General features: G+C 28.9%; 1 protein-coding gene across 1 annotated transcript in view; it reads right to left on the bottom strand.

The window, feature by feature from the left end:
* Positions 1 to 2,420: 2,420 nt before the first annotated feature.
* Positions 2,421 to 26,573, bottom strand: part of LOC107448483 (agrin) — a 111,503-nt gene continuing 87,350 nt past the window's right edge. Inside the window, exons 18-29 of the mRNA XM_043039471.2 lie at positions 25,583 to 25,787; positions 23,553 to 23,765; positions 21,795 to 21,919; positions 18,740 to 18,847; positions 17,815 to 17,949; positions 15,046 to 15,292; positions 13,627 to 13,738; positions 12,904 to 13,207; positions 10,631 to 10,712; positions 7,847 to 8,080; positions 6,534 to 6,637; positions 2,421 to 5,040 (exon numbers count right to left, since the gene is read on the bottom strand). Of these exons, the coding sequence (XP_042895405.1) occupies positions 4,883 to 5,040; positions 6,534 to 6,637; positions 7,847 to 8,080; positions 10,631 to 10,712; positions 12,904 to 13,207; positions 13,627 to 13,738; positions 15,046 to 15,292; positions 17,815 to 17,949; positions 18,740 to 18,847; positions 21,795 to 21,919; positions 23,553 to 23,765; positions 25,583 to 25,787 (2,027 nt within the window). The 3' untranslated portion in view covers positions 2,421 to 4,882. The remainder of the gene's footprint in view (positions 5,041 to 6,533; positions 6,638 to 7,846; positions 8,081 to 10,630; positions 10,713 to 12,903; positions 13,208 to 13,626; positions 13,739 to 15,045; positions 15,293 to 17,814; positions 17,950 to 18,739; positions 18,848 to 21,794; positions 21,920 to 23,552; positions 23,766 to 25,582; positions 25,788 to 26,573) is intronic.

Raw genomic sequence — 26,573 nt, 5'->3', positions numbered from 1 at the left:
TATCTTTCTCAGAGTTGGTATTTGTTCTCTGTGAGATGTACTTCATCTTGTAGTAATCACACGTTCTTGGCTTTCGACAGTAATTGGCTTTCTCGAGAAATTCGCCAACCTTAGCGTAGAGATTTTGGCTTTCCCAAATGCGAGGAAGGATCATTGTTCATTACATTTTCGCAGTCCGTATTTTTGTCTCTGTCGGGCAGTAGATAAAAGGCAATTCGTTTATGTCGTCAACTTTGATTGCTGACATTATCGCAGGCGTTTAAGGTGATGCTATTTTTTTTTTCCCCTTCACTAATAGAAAAAAAAATTGTGATAAAATAGATTCAAACATTCCAAGTTTTCATTTAAGGGTTCTTTTTGATTAATACATTTTTTGATTTATAAATAATTTAAAGATTAACGTAAATGTTTTTCACAAGTCAATTTTATTTTCCCATTTATTTAGAATAATTTTGTTATTTGATATACTGAAATACCGTACATTTTTAGTTTATTCAGTTATAATTATTTATTTAGTTATTATTATCTAAATTGAGAAAACAAATGAAATTTAAATTATCTAGTTAATTTCGCATTTTTTAATAATGTTATTTTATCTAGCTATAATTTTTGAGCTTTTTTGTGTAAATAATTTACACTAAAATAAATCTGGTAAATTTGTGGCACTAGACTTTTTATATTGAGAAAGTTATTAAATTCCCCTGGACGCAAGAAAAAACTATATATTGTTTATTAAATTTTCGCAGTCAGTTTTTTTTTTTTTTTTGGTCTCTGCCGGGCAGTAGATAAAAGAAGATTGCCTTATGTCGTCGTCAACTTTGATTGCGGACATTATCGCAGGTGTTGAAGATGATGCATTTTTTTTTAGTTTTGAACCGATTGAGTTCCATCACTAAAAGAAAAAAAAGACAGTGAAAAAATAGTTTCAAACATTCCAAAATTTCATTTATGGTTCGTTTTACTTAATATAATTTTAGATCTCCAAATAATTTAGAGATTAAAACTGGCTTGTGAGAAACATTTACACTTATATCCATTTATATAGTATGATAGTATGATCTTCCATTTATATAGAATGATTTTGTTTTTCGATATCAAATAATGAGCATTTTTAGTTCATTCAAGTAAGATCTAAATGAAAAAAAATTAATTATCTATTTATTACATTTTATTTAATTATAATAATTGACATTGTTTTTGTTTAGCAAAATTAGAGCTGGAAGATTTTTTTAATTTTGCAGAATTTTGTATATTTTTTATTATGTAAAAAGTAGTTATATGTTTAGCATTTTGATATTATTACGCTTTATAAAAAAATGAAAATATTAAACATATTCTAAACAAAGCCAAGAACATATATTTTCTACTGGAGTTAATTTTTTAAATCGTTCCATATACATAAGAGCTTTCAACTTCAAGTTCGTCATGGATAAATTTAAGTCTTTCGTTTCCAAGTTATTCATTTATTTTGAGATTAGGAAAACAATTAGAAAATTTAAATGAAAGCGTTATTGAGATTAAAATAACATATATTTCCGAAATTAAAATTTTTTTTCATCCAATTGCATCACACTATTTATATTTCGAGATTACGAAAACCATTTGAAAATTTACGAGGAAATGAGATAGAATATTAAAATTGCAATGGATGTTTCTGAAAATAAATTTACTTATTTTAATTATGATCTTCCTAATTTTTTGAAATCAGTATTTTTTAAAATGAATCATTCTTTGAAATGGCGTAATACGCTTTGGAGAATGGTGTAATACGCTATTGTTTGAAGCAGAAAATGTTAAATCAAGACTTTTATTTTTTTAGAGCTACGCTGAGCATTTTAATTATACGTTAATTTAAACATTTTGTACATCAATATTTTTTTACACGCTTCATTCTTTAAAATGGGGCAGTATACTATGAGTTGTAATTTTGTTTGAATCACAATTAAAGAGGCATTTTTGTTTAACGGTATAAAGAGCAATTTAGAACTTCTATTTTTCTACTGTTTGAATTTATTGGATATTCGAATTCGAATTTCGAATTCGAATTTATTGGATATTAGTATTTTTTTATAATAGTCATTATTTAAAATAGTGTATATCGAAATTTAGTTGAGATTTAAAAAAAAAAAACATTTATGAACGCAATTTAGACGAAAATAAAACAGAATTTTAAATTTTATTTCACAAACCTAACACCAATTTAAACGTTAATTAAGCATCAATTTAAACGTTCATTAAGGAATAAATCTTCAGATAATTACGAACTATACGTGCAGGTGTCTCTGAGATCTTTCTGTCTTTTTTTAGGAGATCTTCTGTTTTATTAGTCTCCTATAGTTCATCGAAATTTTTAAAGTTATTTTCTTTAGTATAAAATATCGTAACTTAAAACACATGTGAAATAAATAATATCATTAAACTTCTTTTCAAAAAAGTTTATTTCCTCAGTAAATACAGTGCCATACTTTCGTAGTAAATTTACATCTTATGTTATATTTCTCTGTGGAAAAAATTTCGTGTCAGAAAATATTTCAAATTATCTTCTTTAAAAATTTATGAAAGTATATATACACATTTTCAATATTCGGAGAGTTGAAATTTAACTAAGCTACTCAAATTTCCATTGTTATATTTACGTTACCGGCATTGTATGGAATGCCTAGGCATTGTATGGAATGCCTAGGCATTGTATAGAATGCCCAAAATTAGCCGGCGAAGTATGAAATGATTTATATTTCGCACATTGCCTAGGCATTCTATAGAATGCCAAATGAGAAACTGGCAAAGTACACAATACATCTCCGATTCGTCAAAATGTCATTCAAAAATGATAAATTCAAAACGTCATCCGATTTGATATTAATTTATTCGTGGATATAATTACATTTATTCGATATTTTAATACTTTCTGACGATAGATTAGAAGAAACATCAGTGTAGGGTATACCGGGCAAATGTATACCGATCAGTGGCACTTGACCTTAAAAAAACATCAGTGTAGGGTATACCGGGCAATGGCACTTGACATTAAAAAAACATCAGCTTAGTGTATACCGGGCAAATGTATACCGGGCAGTGCCACAAGACCTAGTATATATTTCGGACATTTACCAAAGGTCTAGTCATACTAGGTCTAGTTAAGTGCCATTGCTCGGTATACATTTGCCCTGCATACCCTATACTGATATTTTTTAAGGTCAAGTGCCATTGTCCGGTATATATTTGCCCGGTATACCCTGCACTGATGTTTTTTTAAGGTCAAGTGCCATTGCCCGTTATACATTTGCCCGATACTCCAAACACTGATGTTTGTTCTAATCAATCGTCAGTAAGTATTAAAATATCGAATAAATGGAGTTATATCTACGAATAAATTAATATAAAATCGGATGTAATAAATATTTCGGAAATTCACCAAAGCGACTATGTGATTGTCAACATTCGCCAGTGAAAGTCAGCAACCACCGATTTCGGTCAATCACAGTAACATGCATATCATTTACATAATAACCTCATCAGGACGTTTATTTCATACTTTGCCTAAATAGCATTTGGCATTCTATAGAATGCCTAGGCATTTTATACAATGCCTAGAGAAAGTATGTAATACTTCTCACATTTCTTACTTTGCCTAAAAACCTCCGGCATTCCATACAATGCCGGCGATTCACACTTTGCCGGCAACATTTATATTAAACCGAGAAGAAAATTGTTGTCCTTACATCCACAATCTGTTGCTTAAAGCATCATTCTTACAATGGGTATAATATGTTGTGAACTACATAAAACAGTAAATTGCTTATACACACAAAATATTTACATAAATTGTTTACAAAATATATGTAGCGTTCTATAATACATAGTTTTTATTTCTTAAAAAATATCAAAGGTAGTTTATCATTTCCATTAGAATTAGAAAAATGTTTAAAAAGTATCAAATTTAAAAGTTTTAAGAGTTCAACAAACTTTTAAAATTTCTAAAAAATCCCTTTCCAAAACAGTTTCTTTTTAAGGAAGCAGTTTTTAGTGCCGAAATTCTTTTGAATTCTTACATGCAAAAAACATCCATAGTTTTCAAACATTAAAACATCCGTAACTTTATAGTTTGCATTCACACACGAAAATTTTAAATTTATATGAAAAATTCAAATTTATATTGTGTTCTGAAATGTTTCGTGAGCGCAGCACATAAATGGCAAAGTCTATCAGCTCTTTTTCAGAAAGTACACCCAAAGCCACTTAGAAAAAACTTTTCTGGTCATATCTTCTAGTCAGTCATCTGCTCATAACTTATCTGATCAGAGCTTTATTATTTTTTTTTAACAAATTTTTAGTTGATGGTTTCAGTTTTCAATTTCTGTTCACGGTCTTAGCACACATTTCATGTATTAAAATTGGTAATATTTTAAGTTTGCAAAACGCACAGTACTTGATCTTGTCGTTTATCCAGAGACTTTTATCCAAGACAGTACTAAGTAAAAGTAGCTGGACGAGACTTTTATCTGTGACTTTTTTCTAGCTACAGTCAAAATGACCAACCTCACCTTGGTACCACAAGAGTTGAATATTGGTCTTTTTAATATTATTCCGCATGGATTATGTTGCTAAAAGCTAAGATAGTATCTTAAAAAGTTTTAAGAAAACGACGCATTGTAAAAGTTTCACATTTGCAGTGGCAACATAAATTTATCTGAAGTCACACTGTCACACCTTTGTAGGATTTCAAATCAAGAAAATGTTCCAAAATCCCGATAATGATGCAAAGCCCCGATATTTTTGGGGCATATCACTTACTTACGACATTAAAGTTTTTTGCCAGTAACTAAAATAATTTTTAAAAAAAGTGTCAATGTTTCTGATGGACGTTTGCTTTCAAAACATATCAATTCATAACCTTTGAGCTTTCGCACCTTTGAGTGCTTCCTTTTTCAATGATTAGTTGATGGGCCGGACTTTTGTCGATAATAATTGAATCTATGCAACCAGAGAAACCGCTATAATAATCAGATGGCAATCCTAGTGGTAATTTTGGAGCGCCACCTAAAGTAAATAAAAATATATATATAGTTTCTGATTTGCAGTGGTAAGTCTCAGCATTATTAAAACTAGGTATATAATATATAAATAATTCGATTTATATAATTTGTAATTTATCTATCGTAATTTGTATAATTCGATACATTTGTTAAGCATTTCCTACAATTTTTAGTCAAACTTTTCTAAACATGAAACATGCAATGGCTCGTGTTTAAATGAATGTCTTAAAAATTTCACCGCTTATTTTTTCAAAACTATATATTTTACACTTAAATATATGATGCTTTCTTAAAATTCCGTTGTGCTTATGATTTTCTTCAGTTGCATGATGATCTCCTAATGTAAATACTGCAAAATACCAATATTATTCAAAATCCTACAAAAAATTATAGTGCGTTTAAAAAAACTAATAAAATTACCTTTTTTGAAAATGGCGGATTGTTGAATTGTATTAGTATAATTTTGAAAAACAAATCTAGAATAATGAACACTGTATTTCGTTTTTAAATTCCTTGCATTTTATACATGCTTTGAACTATTCGCTTATAAGGCGAAAGATAATTTACAATATTTTTATTATTTCACATTAAATACATATTAACTTCTTTATAAAAAAATACATTATTATTTCAGATTACAATTTTTTTATATATAAAATAGGAGACTAAGCAGGAAATAGTAAGAGTCGAAAAAGTATCAAAATATGCATTAACCTGCATTTTAACATTTTTAACAAATGACTACTTTTTGTAAAAATTTTCTCATTGTTAAAATCAAAAAGCTAGACATTACAATAAAGAGAATTAACCAGCATTGTTTACTTCGGTTACATGTTCTACATTGTTTATTCCTCTCTTCATCAACGGAAATCAATGTAAGCTTCTATTTTCGAAGACGCGAAACCAAGTTTAATTGTTTTCCAACATAAAGACTTTCTTAATGCAATACATCTTTGAAAACAATCGAAATTTCTAAAGAATGCTTATGAAAGATTCCGGTATCTCATAATAAAGAGGAACGATATATTGTATTTCTAATAATGAATAATCTTTAGGGAATATACAATAGAATGCATAATTTTTCTATTTCTCTGTGCGTTTTTGATAGATTCAGTAAAATAGAATAAGGTAATAAATAATATAATAAGAGCATATTATAAAATTTATTTATAAATTTACGTATTCGGTTTTTTAAAAGTCACTCAAATATCCTTAGTTAGCAGCTAATGATATTTCAAGTAGTTCTATGACTATTAGGTTGACCATAACTTAAACAATTATTTAAGTTTTTAAGATATTTTATTTTGTGAAGATGCTCACGTGATCGTACTCAATCGTCAATGGGGTGTGAATGTTCGTTTCCTAGTTATGAAAATCAATCAATGTAATTAATATAAAAAATTATTCGGCATAGTAAAACTAAAATGACGTAATATTGTAAGGAAACCACGCAGTACCGTATAATAAAACAAGTACAAATAAATAAAGTATACTAACCTATCCATAAGACCCCATCAGTATGTAAGTCTATTGATCCTGATTCTGATACATTTGAAACAAAATAATTTCTGTCCACTCTTATTTCTCCAAGACGCTTTCGCCTAAAATAATTGAAAAGCAAAACTATATTAATGTTAACAATATACTATAGTATATTTTATCAAATTTAGACGTCATTACGTCACACAGAATGAGTGTTTCAAGTAGAGGTTAAGGTACATCAAAAGCATAAGGATTGAGATTTGCACCACAATCCCTAGCCTAGCCGGAAATATGCTGCCAGGGGAGTTTCATTATAACAGACAGGTTGTGCGTGCGCATTTGAACTGCAATTTTTATTTATTAGCTAAAATTTGGTTAATTTCATTAATTATTGCTAATTATCATAAATTTCATTAATTATTGCTTATGTTAATGACATAAATTTTTGCTAATTTCCTAAATTATTATGTTTGAAAATTGCATTCTAATAGCTACAGATGTAGCTGTTTTGTTGTAGATTATTAATTTCGCGACTAACTTGCAGAGCTCGTATGTAGCGTCATTTTCGATGATAAGTTGCTCTGTGATTTGCAATATTAATGTTGTACTTAACTTCCTTTCTAAATTTACAAATGAAATTGGAAATGAATAACCCTGCATATAAAGTATAACGTTTATATTATTTCATATCAAACAATTTTAATATTAAAATAACTATCAGCTTTAAATTTTTGAATTACACTGGTGTAAGAAATTCAATTAAATTGGAGATCTGGTCGTTTATCTCCAGAACTACTTGGATTGATTTTAATGAAATTTGATATGTACATACATATGATACAATACAAAACAAATAACCATTCAACAATTGTAATTCAACAATTGCATGATCACGTGTAACACTCGTTGGAGTCGGAAGGTATGAAATTTGCCACAGGACAATTCAGGCCAATTGCCACAGGAAATGTTAAACTGCCTTATTTCAAGTATGAAACCACGCTGCAAGGCCTGTATATGTGTCAGAGGGGGCCCTATCCCCTATTAACTCAACTTTTTTTGTTTATTCTGCAAGCGCTGTTTCATATTTACAGACCTTAATGAGTGATGAGCACGATCATGCGTGTGTATTACAATTGTTGAATGGTCATTTGTTTTGTATTGTATCAATGTATGTACATATCACATTTGATTAAAATTGGTCCTGTAGTTCTAGAGATAATCGAACAAGTCTGCAGATTCTCTTAATTTCTTACACCAGTGTATATTGTCAAAGAAATTTTTAAACAATTTTTAGTAGCAAGTAATGAATAGTGTAAGAGACTTTATACCTGTGAAATGAAACTGAATGCCACAATCCATCATCCACTTTTTGATCAACCCTCACAGACAGAGGATGCTTTTGTTTTCCAAGCTTGAAATTGAGTTCTGGAAAACCATCAACAATTGCAGCAGCCAGATAATCATTCTGCAGATCGGATCCCTCATTTGTCCAAAACAGTAAACCAGAGGAAGAAGTAGTTCGAAATCGAACTTGGAGTCTGTTTGATCTGCGTCTTCTGGACCTATCAGATGCATAGTAGTATCAGCAAGTACAGTAAAATCTGTGCTCGCGAGACAACAATTTGATAATCCACATCAAAAAGTGGTTGACTTATAAAGAAGGGAGAAAAAGTTCGCAATCGAACTTTGAGTTCGTTTATTCTTAATAATTAAGAGCATTAATAGTAAATAGTGTAAACAACACAACTTTTAATGGTGTTTTTGTAGCAGTGCATTGAGGAACAAATTCCGCTGTACTGTTAAACTTTAATTACTCGTATTTACTTTGATAATCTCTAAAACGCTATAACATTTCAGTTAAAAACTAGTTATTACCCATTGGCAAAATGGGTGTTGTTTTGGGTTTGATGGCTTGCGCTCCATATTTGGACGTCATCACACTTTTCAACTGTGTTCAAGAGTAATAGTAAACAGTGCGCATGCGTTGTATACGAGACCGCTGCTGTTTGACATTTTTTTTTAAAAATTCTTTTTTCTTTCTTTTTCTTTTTACCAGCTTGTATTTTTAATGTTTTTACGTAAGATTAATTTTAAGTATTTTTATGTTCTATTTATGATTAACTTGTTCATAATTACTGTCTTGGCTGATGAATTAATATGAATATTGAAGAAGGAAAAGAACTCTGTAACGTCTTAATTGTATGTATATTTGTATATTTGTTTGTAATTGAAAACCAATCCAGCCCTTTGAACGCCAAGAGGGCAGAAATCAATAGAAGCAGATTTTTTCAACCCATGACTTGAAGTGTCGTGGCTTTTATGACAGTCTGTACAGGTTAAAATAATTACCAATGGGTAACCTGTATTTGCTATTAAAGCGATCACATTTTAATAGCTATTTTTTAAATTATTTATTTATTTTAATTTTTTTAGCTTTTTTTTTATATAGTTATTTAACATAGGAAATAATTTAAAATAAATCTTGATAGATTTTATTGCTCTCAATCATTATAATCTGTAAGCTTACTTTTCAGAATAAAAGAATTTGTTTTTGTTCTATTTAATTTATTTGATGCAATTCATTCTGATGATATTTTATGATATTTGAGTGATAATTTATGAAAGTAATGGTTTGAAAATCTAACACTTCAACACTTCGAAGCAGAATTTTTTTTTGAAAAAACATATTTTTCCTGTTTTTTTTTCTTCATTATTTTGTATTAATTTAGGTCAAAATAAGTAAGAAATATTATATTTTAATAATCTATAATTATGAAACACAGCATGAAAAACGGGTGTAGTTTTATTCTGCGTAGAAGGTAAAATCATCCAAACACAGCTCACTTCCAAACTTTTCAAAATTGCACTTATTTGCAGTTATTTAGATCTAAGAGAAGCAGTTATTTATTATTGAAACTTCCTTAATTTACAGAATCTTTTATTGATAAATTTCTGAATATGAATGAGAAAAGCTACTTTTTTATATTTTATATTTTGGAACAAATATAAAATAGACTTTTTTTAGTCACTATTAGACTACTTTTTATTCTTAAATTCCAAAATATATTTTGGCTTGTAATTAGAGCACCAGAATAAAAATATAAAAAGGACACCTGTGTCCCAACTGTGTCAAAAGGTTAAGAAGTTTACTAGTGTGTTGAACCATATTATGATTCAAATTAGTTGTAATTTTAATATGGGTGCTGAATTAAACCATATTACCGCGCAAATCTGTCCTGTTTAAATCTAACTACAAAATACAATGTTTTAACTTTAATTGAGATTCGATACTATGTAAAAGTTGCAGCAAGTTTAAAGGGTGTTAGGTTTAAGGAAACTAAATTATGACTAAAGTCCCTAGCGTTGACAATTCTGATCCCCACAATAAATAGTGAAAATTTCAATATTTTCGCCATTCACTTTGAAGCATGAAATATTTCTTTCACTCCTTAAATACACTCCATGATTTGTGACATTGGACTCCTATAATTCGATACTCACGCCTAGAGGGCAGCACCATTCAGCTGGTCACAAAATAGTCTGGCATTTCTCATCTCTTACGAAAGAGGAAACAACCAGATAAAGTAATTAAACCATTTACCCCGGTTCATTTAATAAATCATAACTCAACCACAACATACTTCAAAGCCCGTTACCTAACGAAGAACAATCTACGTTTTAATGTCTTTTTACGGTGTTGAAACCATGTTAGTTGTAAATGGTTAAGGAAAACCATAGTGTTGTATTCACGGTTTTTTAACCATACTAGTTGTAAACAGTTTAAAACTGTCAGGATGAAAAATGTCTTTTACAGTAAGCTTTACGGTTTATTGGATGGACGGCTATTAGCTATTTTACCGTAATTTTAGAATGAAATTTCCAAGTACAGTTTTGTTACTGCACCTTCTTTTCTGAGAATATAGTTATTCACACAGACAAAAAATAATATTAAATTTATATTCATTTCGCTTTGATATTCAAAGAAATAAAATGTAAAGTGTTAAAAGCTTTCAAAATTTAAAAAAATAAATATTTTTAATTTAAAAGCATTTAATTCATTTGAGAAAAAAAGAGATAGTCTTTAAAATGAAGTGGGGTAAAGTGTAGCTTACCCTTTAGTGTTGGAGTAAGGGAAAGTAAGAAACGTTGTTCCGTTAAAAGATATTGCTCGTAGTAAGCCATTTCCACTAATACCTAAATTAAATAAAGAATTGTGTAATTTAAAACATAAAAAACGTACTAGTTTCCATTTTTTTGCTCTTAAAAACTATAAGACTTACATAAATATTAAATTAAAAGATATTTCAAGACGTATGCGCTATATTTTAAACTTTATATTGTGCAGTCCGCCAAAAAGTGAAAGAAGCACTCTAAATAGCTTAATCTAATGGTCAATTTTTCAGGTACTAGGACTCAGTTGTTCGAGGGAGTGAACTAATTAGGTGAATTATTTAATATGCTAATTAGGTAGTTCAAAAGGTATTTAAACATATGAAATCGGACACAAAAACAAACTTTCTCTGAATGAACATACCTTTTTTCGTCGGATTTCTGACTCCCGAAATGTAAGAATTAGCCACAATCTGGGAAATATGGCTATAGAAAGCGGTCCAAAAATAAAAAACGGTGCAAAATTTACATCGCGGTGAAAGCGGTCCAAAATTTACACCCCTTAATGTTAATTTTACTTTTTTGCATATTTCGCCATATTTCGAAAAAACCTTTTATGCGAATTGAAAAACATTCGGACACAATTGCGAAATTCTTTTGTCCACAGACAATTCTACACACATAAAACAATAAAATAATATTTATTTTTATTTAATAATAGTCAAAGCAATTTTAAATTGTAAGATATCCAAATATTTGCATTTTTTTTTAGTATGTATTTTTTTAAGGAAAATTACAAAATTTGGACGAAATACGTCGAATAATTTCTAATTCGATTAAATTCAATTTCTCAGGAACTATTTAACTGATTTCCTCCTAAGTTTGTATTTTGCCAAATAAAATTATATGCTTCAAAAAAAATTTAAAAATTTGTATACCTCAGAATTGAAAATTGTCTTGACAATTATTTAATAAAATAATGAGAAAAAAAATAATAAATAATTATTTAAAACTATGTTTTGCATGGAATTATCTTTCGATAAACAAATTTTATAAGAACGTGCAAATTTTTTTCAATTCATTTAAAAAGTTCTTGAGGAATGGAGGAACACGCAAAAAGTAAAGTTAAAGGGGTCCAGATTACGGCGTTTCTACTTTGTCTGCACACCTTAGAATGAGAAAATATGGAAATGCGATGGTTCAGATGAGAGAGCGTTCGCCTTCCAATGAGGTGAACCGGGTTCGAATCCCAGCGATCGCTGTTAGTTACGAATCCGCATCCGGTTGCACCGNTAGAAGAATACACACATAAAAAAATAAAATTATATTTATTTTTATTTAATAATAGTCAAAGCAATTTTAAATTGTGAGATATCCAAATATTTGCATTTTTTTTTAGTATGCATTTTTGTATGGAAAAATACAAAATTTGGACGAAATTCGTCGAATAATTTCTAATTCGATTAAATTCAATTTCTCAGGAATTATTTAACTGATTTCCTCCTAAGTTTGCATTTTGCCGAATAAAATTATATGCTTCAAAAAAATTTAAAAATTTGTATACCACAGAATTGAAAATTGTCTTGACAATTATTAAATAAAATAATGCGAAAAAAAACAATAAATAATTATTTAAAACTATGTTTTGCATGGAATTATCTTTCGATAAACAAATTTTATAAGAACGTGCAAATTTTTTTCAATTCATTTAAAAAGTTCTTGAGAAATGGAGGAACACGCAAAAAGTAAAGTTAAAGGGGCCCAGATTAAGTCGTTTCTATTTTGTCTGCACACCTTTGAAAGAGAAAATATGGAAATGCGATGGTTCAGGGGAGAGAGCGTTCGCCTTCCAATGAGGTGAACCGGGTTCGAATCCCAGCGATCGCTGTTAGTTACGAATCCGCATCCGGTTGCACCGACCGTAGAGCTGACTTGAAATATCCTCAGTGGTAGACGGATCACGAGTTAGAGTCCCTTTGCCGTCAGGCTAATCGTTGGAGGTTCTCGTGGTTTTCCTCTCCATGTAATGCAAGTGAGGATTAGTTCCATCAAAAAGTTCTAGAAGTTCCCTTGTCTTCTGGATTGAGTTTAAAATTACAAGGCTACGGAGTTGAACATTAGTAGTCGTAAACCTAACAATCGGGTCGGCTGTTCCACGACGGTTATAAAATGATATAAAATTAGAAAATATGGATTATTATAATATTTTCCCCTATCAACAAGTGTATTTTGTGAAAAAACTCATTGTTATGAAATTAAATAAATGTATACTTACGTTTCTCACATTGTTTTCCTGTATACTTTTGCGGACATCGACACTTAAAAGAAGTGAATTCAGGAATACAGACGCCACCATTTAAACATGTTCCATGTGCGCATGGTTCTCCTTTAAAAGCTTTTACTCCAACAGACTTCACCGCTCTTTCATTTAAATTACTCCAATCTTCACCATTAAACACAATTTTTTGAATTGCACCATCAAATCCTATGGTTATTCTCGAATCTCTGTGCACATATTTAATATGGGGTACACCGCCTATATACAGTGGTAAAGAGAGGTTTAATTCTGCCAGAGGAGGCTGTAAATGAAATAAAAAAAATTGTTGAAAACATCTATTCAAATAAATCAAAGTAATATTACCGTTCATAACTATATAAATTGCTTTATCTTCAAAACAACATTTCATTTTAATTGATAAACTATTAAAAATGCTTCCTTTCTAAGTATTTATCCATTACTGTTTTTGTTTTATACCATTTAAGCAAGGGTTGCGGAAGAATTCAGAGAGGAAAATATATTCAGTCAATATTCATTCAAACTAAGGAAAAGATATTCAGTGTGCCATTCTATTTAGATTTGTATTTTGAACACTCGATGTTCAGATAGATTATAATTAACCTTTTGCTTACAGCTGGTACAAAAAGTGAACCACATGTGATAGTACAACATAGAATACCGTAGGCAAAGGGTTAAATATTTCTTATTAATTTTACTTACTTTTGATTTACCAACTACTGTACTGTCATTGTCTACCTTCAATGTTCCTTGTCTTCTGAGACGGCTAATTTTAATAGAATGCCATTCATTTAGAGAAATTTGCCTGCGGGAACTGGAACAAAAAGGATGTTAAAAATAAATATTGCATTTTATAAAATATATACAAAATGCTAAAGTGCTATCTTTAATTAGTTTGCAAAATAGTTAATGTCCCTACTTCTAATGATGCTCCGAGCGAAATTATATTATAATTAATTTCCCGATAAAATTACTGCAGTTCATTCAATGACTTTTATAAAGGTAAATAAGGTGAACAAAACTCGATGGGTTTTTATTTTGATTCATTGATTTTAAATGTGTGAGTTTTTAAAATTTAACCTAATAGACTGCCTTGACAAAACCTAAACGAATGCAATGACCTTAAAAATTTTCATAAAACTACTTTTAAACAAATTGCTATATAAGCAACAAACATTTTATTATATTTTAAATGAATGGTTTTCATGCCATGCTCTAACGATGACAAAATTACCAAATTTTTTAATGTTTTATAAAACCCTATTTTATTTCAAATTTTGCCAAAATCATCACCAAAGCTCTTCATTAAAAATTATCGAGCTTTTCAGTTGGTTCCATTAAGCCAGATATATGTTAAATGATACCATATTCTTGTAGTTTTGACCATACATATTTTTTCAGGGAATTATTAGCTTCTCCTAGAATATACAGTCCACGGCAAAATTATAAGACGCACTCTAAGATTCTATGTAAAATCTTTATTATCAGGTGATACTATTCAGCTTTATTGTTTTTAAGCGGATGAAACCGGTTTGCACTAGTTTACGGTCGTGTATCATTTGGTTATATTAGACGACATATAATATAAATTCAACGATTGGATACATTAGACGATATATTATATAAATATAGAATATTTATCATATCAAGTGCTATATTAGTATATTATAATAATTAGACCAAATTATTAAACGCATACTGGTTTTTAATAATTGCATGTTTTGCACGAGTTTATAGGCAATACTCTCATATTTAAACATACATGTGATGGGGTTTTATTCAGGATATTTTTATATACTTCCTATTTGTATTTATTTTTAACTAATTGCATTACAATGTTAACCAATTGATACACAAACGCAAACAAATGCAAACCGGTTTCAACCGCGTTAAAACAACAAAGTTGTATAGTATCATCTGATAGCTAAGATTATACATAGAATCTTGTAGTGCATCTAATCATTTGGCCAGGGACTGTAGTCGAATGATGTTACAGAAAAGACAACAAAAAAAATACCCTGACGGTAAAGTTCCCAGAACAACATTCATTTGACCAATGGTTAATAAAAATTGTTAAATATTTAAAGAAAAATTGAATCATGAGTTAAAAGTTGTTCTTACGTTATGTTGATAGCTCCACTTCCCAAATTATATATAAAATTGGCGTATCCATTTTCTAATATTAAAGCTATGAAATCTCCTTTTTTATTCATGAGTTGACCATTATAGAGCAGCATTCCGTTTTCCATTCTTGGATAAAACCATATCTCTAATGAAAATGCATGTTTTGCATTCTTTAATGTTGGCATTTCCAAATACGAGTTGTTTCTGAAATCTGGAACTCTCATTCCAATGGAGTGCTTTTTGGCTGAAATATAAAGACACATTTATTATATGAAGTGCTTTTTTATCACTCGCTCTTAACTTAAATTTTTAGAATCTTTATTAAAATTAAGTAGCTTTAACCGCTTCCCTTATTATCCCGAGTTAACTCGTGATAATCAGGATAGATTGCAATCAGGATAATCAGGATAGATTTGCATAGATTGCAAATATTTATTATCCCGAGTAAACTCGGGCATGGCAGAATTGTTCAAAACGTACTGTTTTTATTCAGCCGGAAGAAAAACAAAAAAAAAAAAAAATAAAATAATAATCTGCTGTGATTGGAAGTTTGCCAATATTTGTTTGGGAGTTTTGCTATTTGTGGGACTGCAGACGTGTTGTACAATTGTATAATCTTTTGTACAATTGTATAATACGATGGTGGATGAATGGACATAGAAAAAAAAAGTTTAAAAAAATGGCGTTCGCGAGCGAAGGGGAAAGTAATGCAGATGATTTTTCAGATTATGAAGATGTGAACATAATACAAAGACTAATATTTAACTTTTTTTCATTTGCCCGAGATCATTTGGGACAGTAAACTAACTGATGGTAAATTTAATATTTTTTACACGTAAAAAAATTAAAATTTCAACTTAGAACTTGTGTATTATGTTTTGTTTTAGTTCCTTGTATTCATAATTTAAAAAAATCTGTCGATTTTTTGCATTTTTTTAGAAAATTGGTTAGGGGAGCGATTAATCAACATATTAAAGTAAAGCACTGCTGTGTCGGCAAGTTGTTGGCGTAGGGCAGTGTTTCCCAAAGTGTGGTACGCGTACCCCCAGGGGTACGGGAACAGTTTCGTGGGGGTACGCGTTCTGATACGAAATATCAACAAACGAAAATTTCAAAAAAGTTTATTTGAAAACAAAGCTAGCCATGAAAATTTACGATTACGTATTTTTCTATTGGCTATTTTTTGCAGAGTTAACAGTTAATAATGAGTGGCATCAACAGCTAGTTGCGTTTTTTAACCATAGTGCAATTTTTTATAGTAAAAAATACATTAATTTTTTTATTAGTGGTAAACAGCGTTACGAGAAAGGGTGCACACAAGTCATAAGTTTGGGAAACACTGGCCTAGGGGGTCATGGTGTATAGTTTCCCATAATTTCCTGACCGATGAGATGATAGTGACAAAGTGGAGAGCTTTGCGCGCCAGCCACTTTTACCACCCAAACAAACTAGTATTTATCTATATGAAATCTGGTGGGTTTCAAATCGCATCTATTAGAACCCTGATCATTTACAATGATAGCTAAATGACATAGCCAACATGCTATCACAGCTCAATCTACGTATTAAACGTTAATTGAATCTATATTTTTATGATAAAAAGGAAATATGTTATTACTATATAGCGAATTATTCTCATAGTCTAACACTTTTAAGATAGGATTGAAACCACTAAAAGTATTGTTTTCATAATATATTAAACGAAATTATTTTTTTTATTTTTGTATTTATAGCCTACTTTTTCCATCAAATAATCGTTTGGTAGATTTTAATTTCATTTGTGACTAGTTTCCTAAGAGTATATGGTAAGGGCAGTGCATAAAAAACACCTTATAGGACACTGATCGTTAAATTTACCGACTTACGTTTGTCGCATAATTTTCCTGTTCGTCCTTGTGCACATTTACATGANAAAAAATGGCGTTCGCGAACGAAAGTGAAATCAATGCTGATGATTTTTCAGATGATGAAGATGTGAACCCATACAAAGATTCATATTTAACTTTTTTTCATTTGCCCGAGATAATTTGGGATCGTAAACTGATGGTAAATTAAATATTTTTGACACATTAAAAAAATTAAAATTTGAACTTAAAACTTGTGTATTATGTCTTGTTTTAGTTCCATGCATTTATAAATAAAATAAAAATATGTCGATTTTTTGAATTTTTTTTTTAAATTGGTAAGGGAAGCGGTTAATCAACATGTTAAAGTAAAGCACAGCTGTATCAACAAGTTGTTGGCATAGGGGGTCATGGAAATAGTTCCCCATAATTTCCTGACCGATGAGATGATAGTGACAAAGTGGAAAGCTTTGCACGCCAGCCACTTTTACCACCCAAACAAACTGGTATTTATCTATATGAAATCTTGTGGGTTTCAAATTACATCTATTAGAACCCTGATCATTTACAATGATAGCTAAATGACATAGCCAATATGCTATCACAGCTCAATCTACGTATTAAACGCTAATTGAATCTATATTTTTATGATAAAAAGGAAATATGTAATTACTAAATGACGAATTATTCTCATAGTCTAACACTTTTAAGATAGGATTGAAACCACTAAAAGTATTGTTTTCGTAATATATTAAACGAAATTATTATTTTTTATTTTTTGTATGTATAACCTACTTTTTCCATCAAATAATCGCTTGGTAGATTTTAATTTCATTTGTGACTAGTATCCTAAAAGTATATGGTAAGGGCAGTGCATAAAAAACACCTTATAGGACACTGATTGTTAAATTTACCGACTTACGTTTGTCGCATAATTTTCCTGTTCGTCCTTGTGCGCATTTACATGCAAAACCTCCATCTAATAGTTCTTCACAAACTGATCCTTCTCCACAAGGACTTTTACTACATGGATTTTTACTGAATTCACAATTATTGCCTGAAAGAAAAATGTTTATCTTATTCAAAACATTATCCATTAATCCTGAAAGAGGTTTTACTATGATTATAATAAATTCGTCTGAATATAATGTAGTATTCAGTTACTGCCCGTCAGTTATTTAGTCAAATACACAATTACTACTAAACTAATATACAATAATATACAATAAATTAATACAATTATCGAAGATTTTTTTTTCATAATCTGTATTATATTCATAATAACTACTCAAACAATATTTTTCATAGGATTACTACAAAATTCAAAATTATTACCTAAAGGTGTTTTCGTATAATTACTACTAAATGTATAATTATTTCCAAATGTATTTTTTTTTTACATTTCTGCCTAAATTATTACCTTTAAATGTTTTTAATGTAAATTTTATTTTCAAAAAAGATGTTACTATATACGAGTGTGACTCACATATTTAGAAATGGATAATTTTGTAAGGAAAGATTATTGGTGATCGATATCTAAATCGTATAATCGTAAAATCACAATGCACGGACATAGGTTACACGTTTAAGTAATTTTCTTATAATTAATCTTGCAAATATTAAAAAAGTTGTGAAAGTTTTATTTTTTGCGAAAAACTAATTCAAAATTTCTTAAGATAGATATTCAGTGCGATGAATTCATTCTGCATTAATTTTGAAACGTATTTAGGATTTATTTACTAATCCTGCTTGTTTTCTATACAACAAAGTTATTTAAGAAAATAAAACTAGGATTAAGTAATATATGTTTGCAGATGTAATAACGTTGAAATAAATTGTATAAGTACCTGTATAGTTTTGAGTACACTGGCATTTGAAGTTGTTTTCCTCATGAGCGACGCAAGTCCCACCATTTTTACACTGCATCATACTACATTTATTTTTTGTACAATCACCTATATAATATATTACAAACATTAATTGAGCAAAGTATTCTTTTGCATTTTTTTAAGAAAATATAATAACTTTCGAACATTATTTGCTAATACAGTATACTCTCAATACCTCATGGGTTAGAGCCCCTTTTCCGTCAATCTAAACATGGGAGGTTCTCGTGAATTTTCTCTCCATACTCGTTAGTCCTATCAAAAATGCCCTCCACAAAGGAAAAATCTCTCTTAATACTTGATCCAGAAGTTCCCTTGTCTGCTGGATTGGGTTCAAAATTACGAGGCTATGGAGTTGAAAATTAGAAATCGTAAGCCCATAAACTGGGTCGGCTGTTCAAATATCTCAAAGTTGAAAAGACGCTAAAAAATTGAGATGGCGAGTCTTCGAGATAAAAAGTTCAGAGTTTAATATGTTCCAAAAAGTAGAAAAATATATTCTAAAATATGACTATAAAAATTAAGTCATGAAATGTGGAAATAACTTCTAATAATTATGTATGCAATGATATGTAGTTGATTATAAGTCTAAATACAACTACTTTAATTTTAGTTTTGAAAGTAAGACAAAAAAAAATATGCATTAAATAGAAAAGTATTGGTTTATAATAAACTTAAATTGTGATTTTTCTGAAAAAATTAATTTTCCATTTCGGAAAAAATTCAACATAACAAGGTTTTGTGAAGAAACTCGTAAGACTAAGAATTTAAATTAATATTAGGTAAATATATAATGCCAAGGGAAATTTTTTTTTTTTTAATAAGAAGGTTGTCAAGAGTATACTGTACTTGCAAGAAAAGAATGTAATGGATTTAACCTTAGAGGAGTAATTTAGGTAGAGAGAACCAGTCCCCCATCCCTCGTTGCAAGGAACATCGTCACGTGATTCCTGGACGATTTTCCCTCCAGTAAACCTTCTCCCCATTCTTTTCCTATGGAGGTAAATTGATGAGCTGTGTTTTTAACTATAAAATTTTAAAAAAATGGTGGTATACTGCTGTGCATTTGGATGCAACAAAAAATTCATTAAAGGAGGACCTTTTACATTTCACAAGAAAGATTTTTATTCTTTTATATTCACTTATAAACATTTATTTTCTATTTATATGTTAGCACGTCAAGTTATGGAATGAATTTAATTGGTTTTTAACTAGCAAAATAGCAATTATTTTTTTATATTTTTATTTAAATTAATATATTATAATGTAGTTAACATTGATAGGCATTTTCATTACAATTAAATTTCATATTGATACAAATATTCTGATATTTTTACTCCTTTTCTGATAAAGCGCGTGCATCGGATTTGGCGCATTTCTTTCACGCCAATGTTTGCAAACAGATCGCTTTAATTTTCGCTCTGTAACTTTTATTGATGCATTAAAATAATTTTTTGTAATAATTTCAAGCGAATTTAATTATATATATTAAATGATTTAATTATATATTTAATACATTTCATGCAAAAAATAATTTTTTGGATCAAAACTAAAATTATCTTTTAGAAATTCCGTTATTAAATAAAATTTATAAGCCGAAGAATATATTTCTTATTATTTTATTATATAGGAAAAATTGTTTGGATATTCATATTTACTTAGGAAGCTTTATATTTATTACTGTACATTTATTATTGAAGAAAATATTAACTAGGTTATTATAGGTTCTATTATTAATAATAGGTCCTATTATTAAATAATTGTTATAGGATTATAAAAGGTGTGGCTATTTATTATTATCATTATATGTATTTAATTTTGATTTCGAGAAATAAAAAGGGAATCATTCTTTTTTTGAATATCAATTAATTTTTTTAATATAAAATTACAAGTAGCTGTCGAGAGCTATCAATGTTTCAAACAACTGGTAGACAGTATGTTCTTATATGGAATTTCGCAATACTTTTTTTTAAAAATAAGATAAAGGGACAAATAACAAGACAAAAATTTGGTATTTTAATTTAAATACTTTCATCATGTTATGTTAACTCACTAAAATTTTAATTGTATGCATTGGTTGAAATAAATTATTATCGCTGATAACACTGATAACATATTTTATAATTCATGTCAGAATGTAATATAAAAAAGACATGATGTATTTTTAAAAATTAAATGTATTTCCTAACTTTGCAAATTACATTTTATTTCTTTTTCCTTATTAAAATTTACAGATTATAAAGTAATGACTTAGAAAATATTTTGCATATCAAGCCAGAATGTTGTATCAAATGGATAAGATGATTTTCTTTAAACAAAGATTGACAATGAAAATATATTTCTTAGTTCAAGCAGTAATGTAATATAAAACAGAGTGATAATGTTTTTTTGTTTTTTTTACTATTTAAAATAAAATATTGATATCTAATTATTTTCTTGCTGTTCTTTAAATTCTATTGAAGTAAGTAGTTATTTTTTTTACTTATCTCTTATGACGTTTTGACAGAAATAATTAATACCTATAATCATTTGCAATTAGTTCTTTATATTTTAAATGCTTTCAAATGTATGTTCGATTCAAAAAATCATTATTTTCATTTCATTGTCTGGCAAAGTCATACTTAAATAATATGTTATTAGCTTTTTATGATTAAGCAATTAAAAGTAAATAATTAAATGTAGCACACATACTATAATGTATTTTTATTTAAAAGCTTATCTTTTACAATCACGAATAAAATTGGGAAAGCATTCAAAATAAAATGAAAGAGAGAAAAGAATCTTTAGGTACTCTTGAAAATATTCCTGTACGATGCGACCGCCAGCTATGAATTTTTCGCCAAAAAGGAAACCCCCATCTTGGAACAAGTTTTCAGAGCCCAAACAATAGACTGGCTCTCTCTACCCTAATATCTCCTCTAAGGATTTAACCAAATTTTTGGTTAAAAAATGTAATATTATAATGTAAACATTATATTTCTAATCATTATTATTAGAGAAATTTATATTGCCTTACTTATTCCACGACTTGTCAGTATTTCCTTTGAGGATGGAAATTTCAAATTTACTTCACGTCGATCAATTTTCAAACGACGTATACAACCAACAAGACCCTGATCAACTCCAATGTTTGCAAATATTCTGTGAAGCAAAAACATTTTAAGTTTTTTTACTATAAACACTGATCAACAAAGTTTTAAACAAACCTGATCTCCATTTAAAAAAAAGTCAATTCTTACTTAGGTCAACAAGGAAAAATTTTATTTTAGCTACTTTTTGTTAAATAATGAAAATTTTTTCACCCATATAAAACTAAAATTAATTAATTAAATTTAATTTATGAATTAATATGTGAAAAAACTGTATTAACATCAGGTGTCATCCACAAGAAGTTTTAAAAAAATGCATTTGTAATGTAATGGATGAATAAAAAGTATTTCATTAACGATTTAAAATTTCAATAAGATATATAAATATACATATAGGGAGAGTGTGAACTAATTTAGGAATTGAAAAAAAAAGGTGCGGGGTATCTGGCAACTAAAAAAAGTATAAATTTGGTGACGTGGACCACACTTGCTACCACGTCATGTTCTTTATTGAATTTATCTGATACAGCGAATATAAAATAATTAAATATTGAAATGTGTGCAATAAATTGATTTAATAACCGGAATAAACCGATCCGATGTTTGAAATGGCAATTTTTCGAAGCATCGGAAATTGTGATTCACTGAGATGTGTACGATATTTCCCGATGCCTCGTTGACATCGATATCTACACGCGTGATGTTGAGCCTTGTTCTCGATAGTACATCGATGTCTGCAAGCTCGCGCAAAGAGCATTTTCTTCAGTAAGAGTGCTGTGATTATCGTTATCTTTCCCCGTCTTTTTCACATCGTGACTCATCGTTTTGCTGACATGATGAATCCGAATGTGATTGAGAATTGTTATGGAATGGTTTACTTTTAATTGTGTGTGTGTGCAAATCATGTTGATTTTTTTAGAATCAATCCAGCCGTTTAATGTTTTTTAACTGCTATTTTGCAGATATCGACGTCTTTAAGTATTGAAAAATAATTATGAAACGCTGATTTTTAAAAAATGAAACTTGCTAATTACGAATTTACGCAGTACTAAATGTAAAACATTAATGTACCGAAAACATCACGATGCATCAAAATATCGCGATGTTAGCGAGACGATACATCGTGACCCCAAAATCTGAACATCGCCCAGTCCTAGTGTCTTATATTCTTATTGCTCATAGCCCTCCATACACTTTAAAACTGATTTTATCAATTCCCCGAAAATGTAATTCATTAGACTATTTTAACATGTTTTTCTATTACCAATCGAAAAATTCCTAACTATTTGTAATTCCCTCATAAAGATTTCACGACATCCTAGTTTTTATGTCTTTTATATGTAGTTCTTCCTGTTAGTTATTTTTGAGTTAACCATAGATTTTAGCATCTTATTTAACTGAAAATAGGGCAGTAAAATTTCATTTTGCTCATGTGGGATTTAACTAAATATTTAATACAATTTCAACAGAAAAAAATTAAACTCGTTATTTGAGCTTTTCATAACATAAATATCCAATGGTAATATCACCCAAATAGACAACAAAAAGATTAAAAATATATATTAAATTTGTCTCTATGTAACTATTATTCATATTTCAATAGAAATCCAAGTTATAAAAGCATACTGAGTATAGGGAATACATATTCTAGAAATAAAAAAAAAACCATCTTCAACTATACTTACATTTTAGAAAGTCCGGGTACGTAACCAACATATAGGTTTTCGGTTAAATCTAAAGATTTCAGAGTCCCTTGGCTTCTACCAGATACGTTTTCTTGGTTTTCTATTACTAACATTCCATCTTTATAAAATCTTTTCGCAATAACTTTCACGAATTTTCCCAGAGGAATTCTCTCTGTTGATCGCAATGCAACAGTTCCACTTCCCAAATTATATCTAAAAACAATGATTTATAGCTTCAAAAATGGTCAATATGAAATACACAGTTTTATTTTAGGAAGTTTGGAATTATATTTTAGTTTTAATAACATTTTGTTTCATTCTTCTACAAGTTCTGAATGCGTTTTTCGAAAGTAGAAACTAGCCATTTTGAATATCCCAGGTAAACATTTGGTACATTATGCTATTTTTAATTCTAAGAGTTGCAAATTATGCAAATACACATCGCGATGGAGTGTGAAAAAAATTATCGTCCAAATGCAAAATTAATGAATTATGCAAAGGCAAATCACGACGTAATGTTAAAAAGCTATTATTCAAATGTAAGATTCATAATTACGTATGTGCAAATCACGACATTGTGTTGAAAAATTTTTGAAATACAAGATTCGTTAATTCCGTAAACGTAATTCACGATATAGTGTTGAAAAATGTGGGATTTATAAATTGCGCAAGTGCAAATTGCAATGTAGTTTCAGTAAGCTAGATTGATTTATCTCGTGTATAAGACTCACGATATAGTGTGACAATATAACGAAAAAATAGCTTTAAAACACGATTAACTAGATTTAAAGGTATTAATAAAAAGATTCGAATATTGTAATTTGAAAGCCACGAAACTTTGTGTTGTCTTATACTGTATTGTTTTTCTAACCAAAAATGAATAAGTAAATAAAATAAAATGGTCTAACAAATTGATGTCTTATAATTTAATAGTAATATGAAGTCTAAGCTGAGTGATTATGAATTTCGATATTCTAACAAAACGATATTCTAACAAAACCATTACGCGTGTTTTTTCTTTAATAGTTTTGTTTAATTAATAAAAACTCTAAATTCGATATTAAACATTTTGATTATTATTGATGTTAATTTAAATCTTTGTTAATGCTAGCTGTTTTTATAATTTAATCTTTATGTAAAATATTGATAATATTTTAAAAATAAGTATAAATTTTTAAATAAGTAAGTTTTTATTAATATAACTTATTAAATATGAAATAAAAATTAATACTAAATAATTATTAATTTTTATTTCATATTCTGTAAATATTATTCTTTTATGATTATCGTTGAATAATTGTTATTCACTTTATTTTTATAAACATGTTTTTAATTAATATTAAATTTTATTTGAAGTTTAAATAGTAGTAGTTATATTACTATTGATATTATTACTAGTGGTAGTATTAGTAGTAATAGTTATTGAAGACTAATATATGGAGTAGTTATATTAGTCTTCAATAACTATTAATTTTGATTTTTATAAACAGTTTCATTTACTATTGGCAATGGTAATATTTATAAAAATCATCAAAAATTTTGCTTTTTATCTTTTTCTCTGAAATAAATTGCATTAAGATAAAATATTTTAAATATTTAGTTAAAAAATGAAAGAATTATGAAACAAATTATGTGCTTCATATTTAATTCAGAAAAATGTTAATCAGCTGCAAAAATTTTCAGAGTTTCATAGTTTATCTTTTCAAACTAAATAAATGAAAAGAACTGAAACAAGACAATATCAAGACAAGGTGAATTAAAAACTTATTTTTTAATAATTATAAGAAACTTAAACTAGTTTCGATATAATATTTGTGACATTAAGTCACAGCCTAAACATCCATTAAAAAAAATTATTTTTTTGGCTTAAAATTTCCAGAAATTCATGGAGTTGGATTTAAATAAGTCCTCATTTACATAACATAAGCATAATAATTAAAGAATGAGTAAATTATGCACAACAAAAATTGTAATTTGCTAATAAAGAGAACACAAAAAAGTAATAAAAAATATAAATGAAGATACAGTACCTAAATTCAACAAATCCATCTGTAATGCTTAGTGATATGAAGTCTCCGTTTTTTGTTGATATTTGACCATTATACAACAAGATTCCGTCTTTTGCAAAAGTCTTGAACTCTATTTCTAGGGACATTTTAGAATACGCTTCAAGTTTATACAATTCCATGTATGATTTTCCAGTAAATGACGGGACTTTAACTTCTGAATGAAATTCTATGAAAAGAAAAGTTTTATGCTACAATTCTAAAATTCACGGATTAATATAGGGTGTTTCTTAATCAGCGTTCTTAATACAGATGTTTTAAATCCTTGTCAAAAATGAAGACTATATTGCGAACATGCAAGCTACGTAGAAACAAAATCGAAATCTTTCGAATCATTATATAAGAAGACGATATAGAAAATGTTAACCAATTTAAATAACAGAAAAAAATATAGTATTTGAAAAGTAGAATTAACTCCAAGCTTCAAATGGCAGTTAAATTGGTTTTTATATTTTACCCCACCTTCCTCAATAGTGATTAGACAGTATCGATAATATAATTCTTGCTTAAATTTCAATTCACGAAACCTGAAACGTGGTAGCTGAGGAGATAGGGCTCTCGTCTTCGAATGCTGTGACCCAGATTTGAATCCTTGTGATGGGTTGTAGATAAATTCAGCATTCGGTTCGCACTGACCATATTGCTGACGTAAAATATCCTCAGTTGTCGACGGATCATGGGTTAAAGTCCCTTTTGATGTCATGATAACAGTGGACAATTTTCATGGTTTTTCTCTATATGTAGCGCAAATGTGGATTAGTTCTATCTAAAAAGTCTTCCAGGAAATCAAATTTCCCAATACTTGATACAGGAGTTCCCTTGTCTTCTGGATCGGGTTCAAAAGTTCAAGGCAGCAGAGCAGAGCATTGATAGTCGTAAACTTCGAATTGGGTAAGCCGTTCAATGCAGGACAATAAAATAAGATAAAAGTGAACCCTGATTCTTAATTTTTTTT

Source organism: Parasteatoda tepidariorum, chromosome 7, assembly GCF_043381705.1.
Source record: "Parasteatoda tepidariorum isolate YZ-2023 chromosome 7, CAS_Ptep_4.0, whole genome shotgun sequence".
NCBI classification, from domain to species: domain Eukaryota; kingdom Metazoa; phylum Arthropoda; class Arachnida; order Araneae; family Theridiidae; genus Parasteatoda; species Parasteatoda tepidariorum.
The sequence above is the reverse complement of the archived record's forward strand: the minus strand, read 5'-3'. Positions and strand labels throughout refer to the sequence as shown.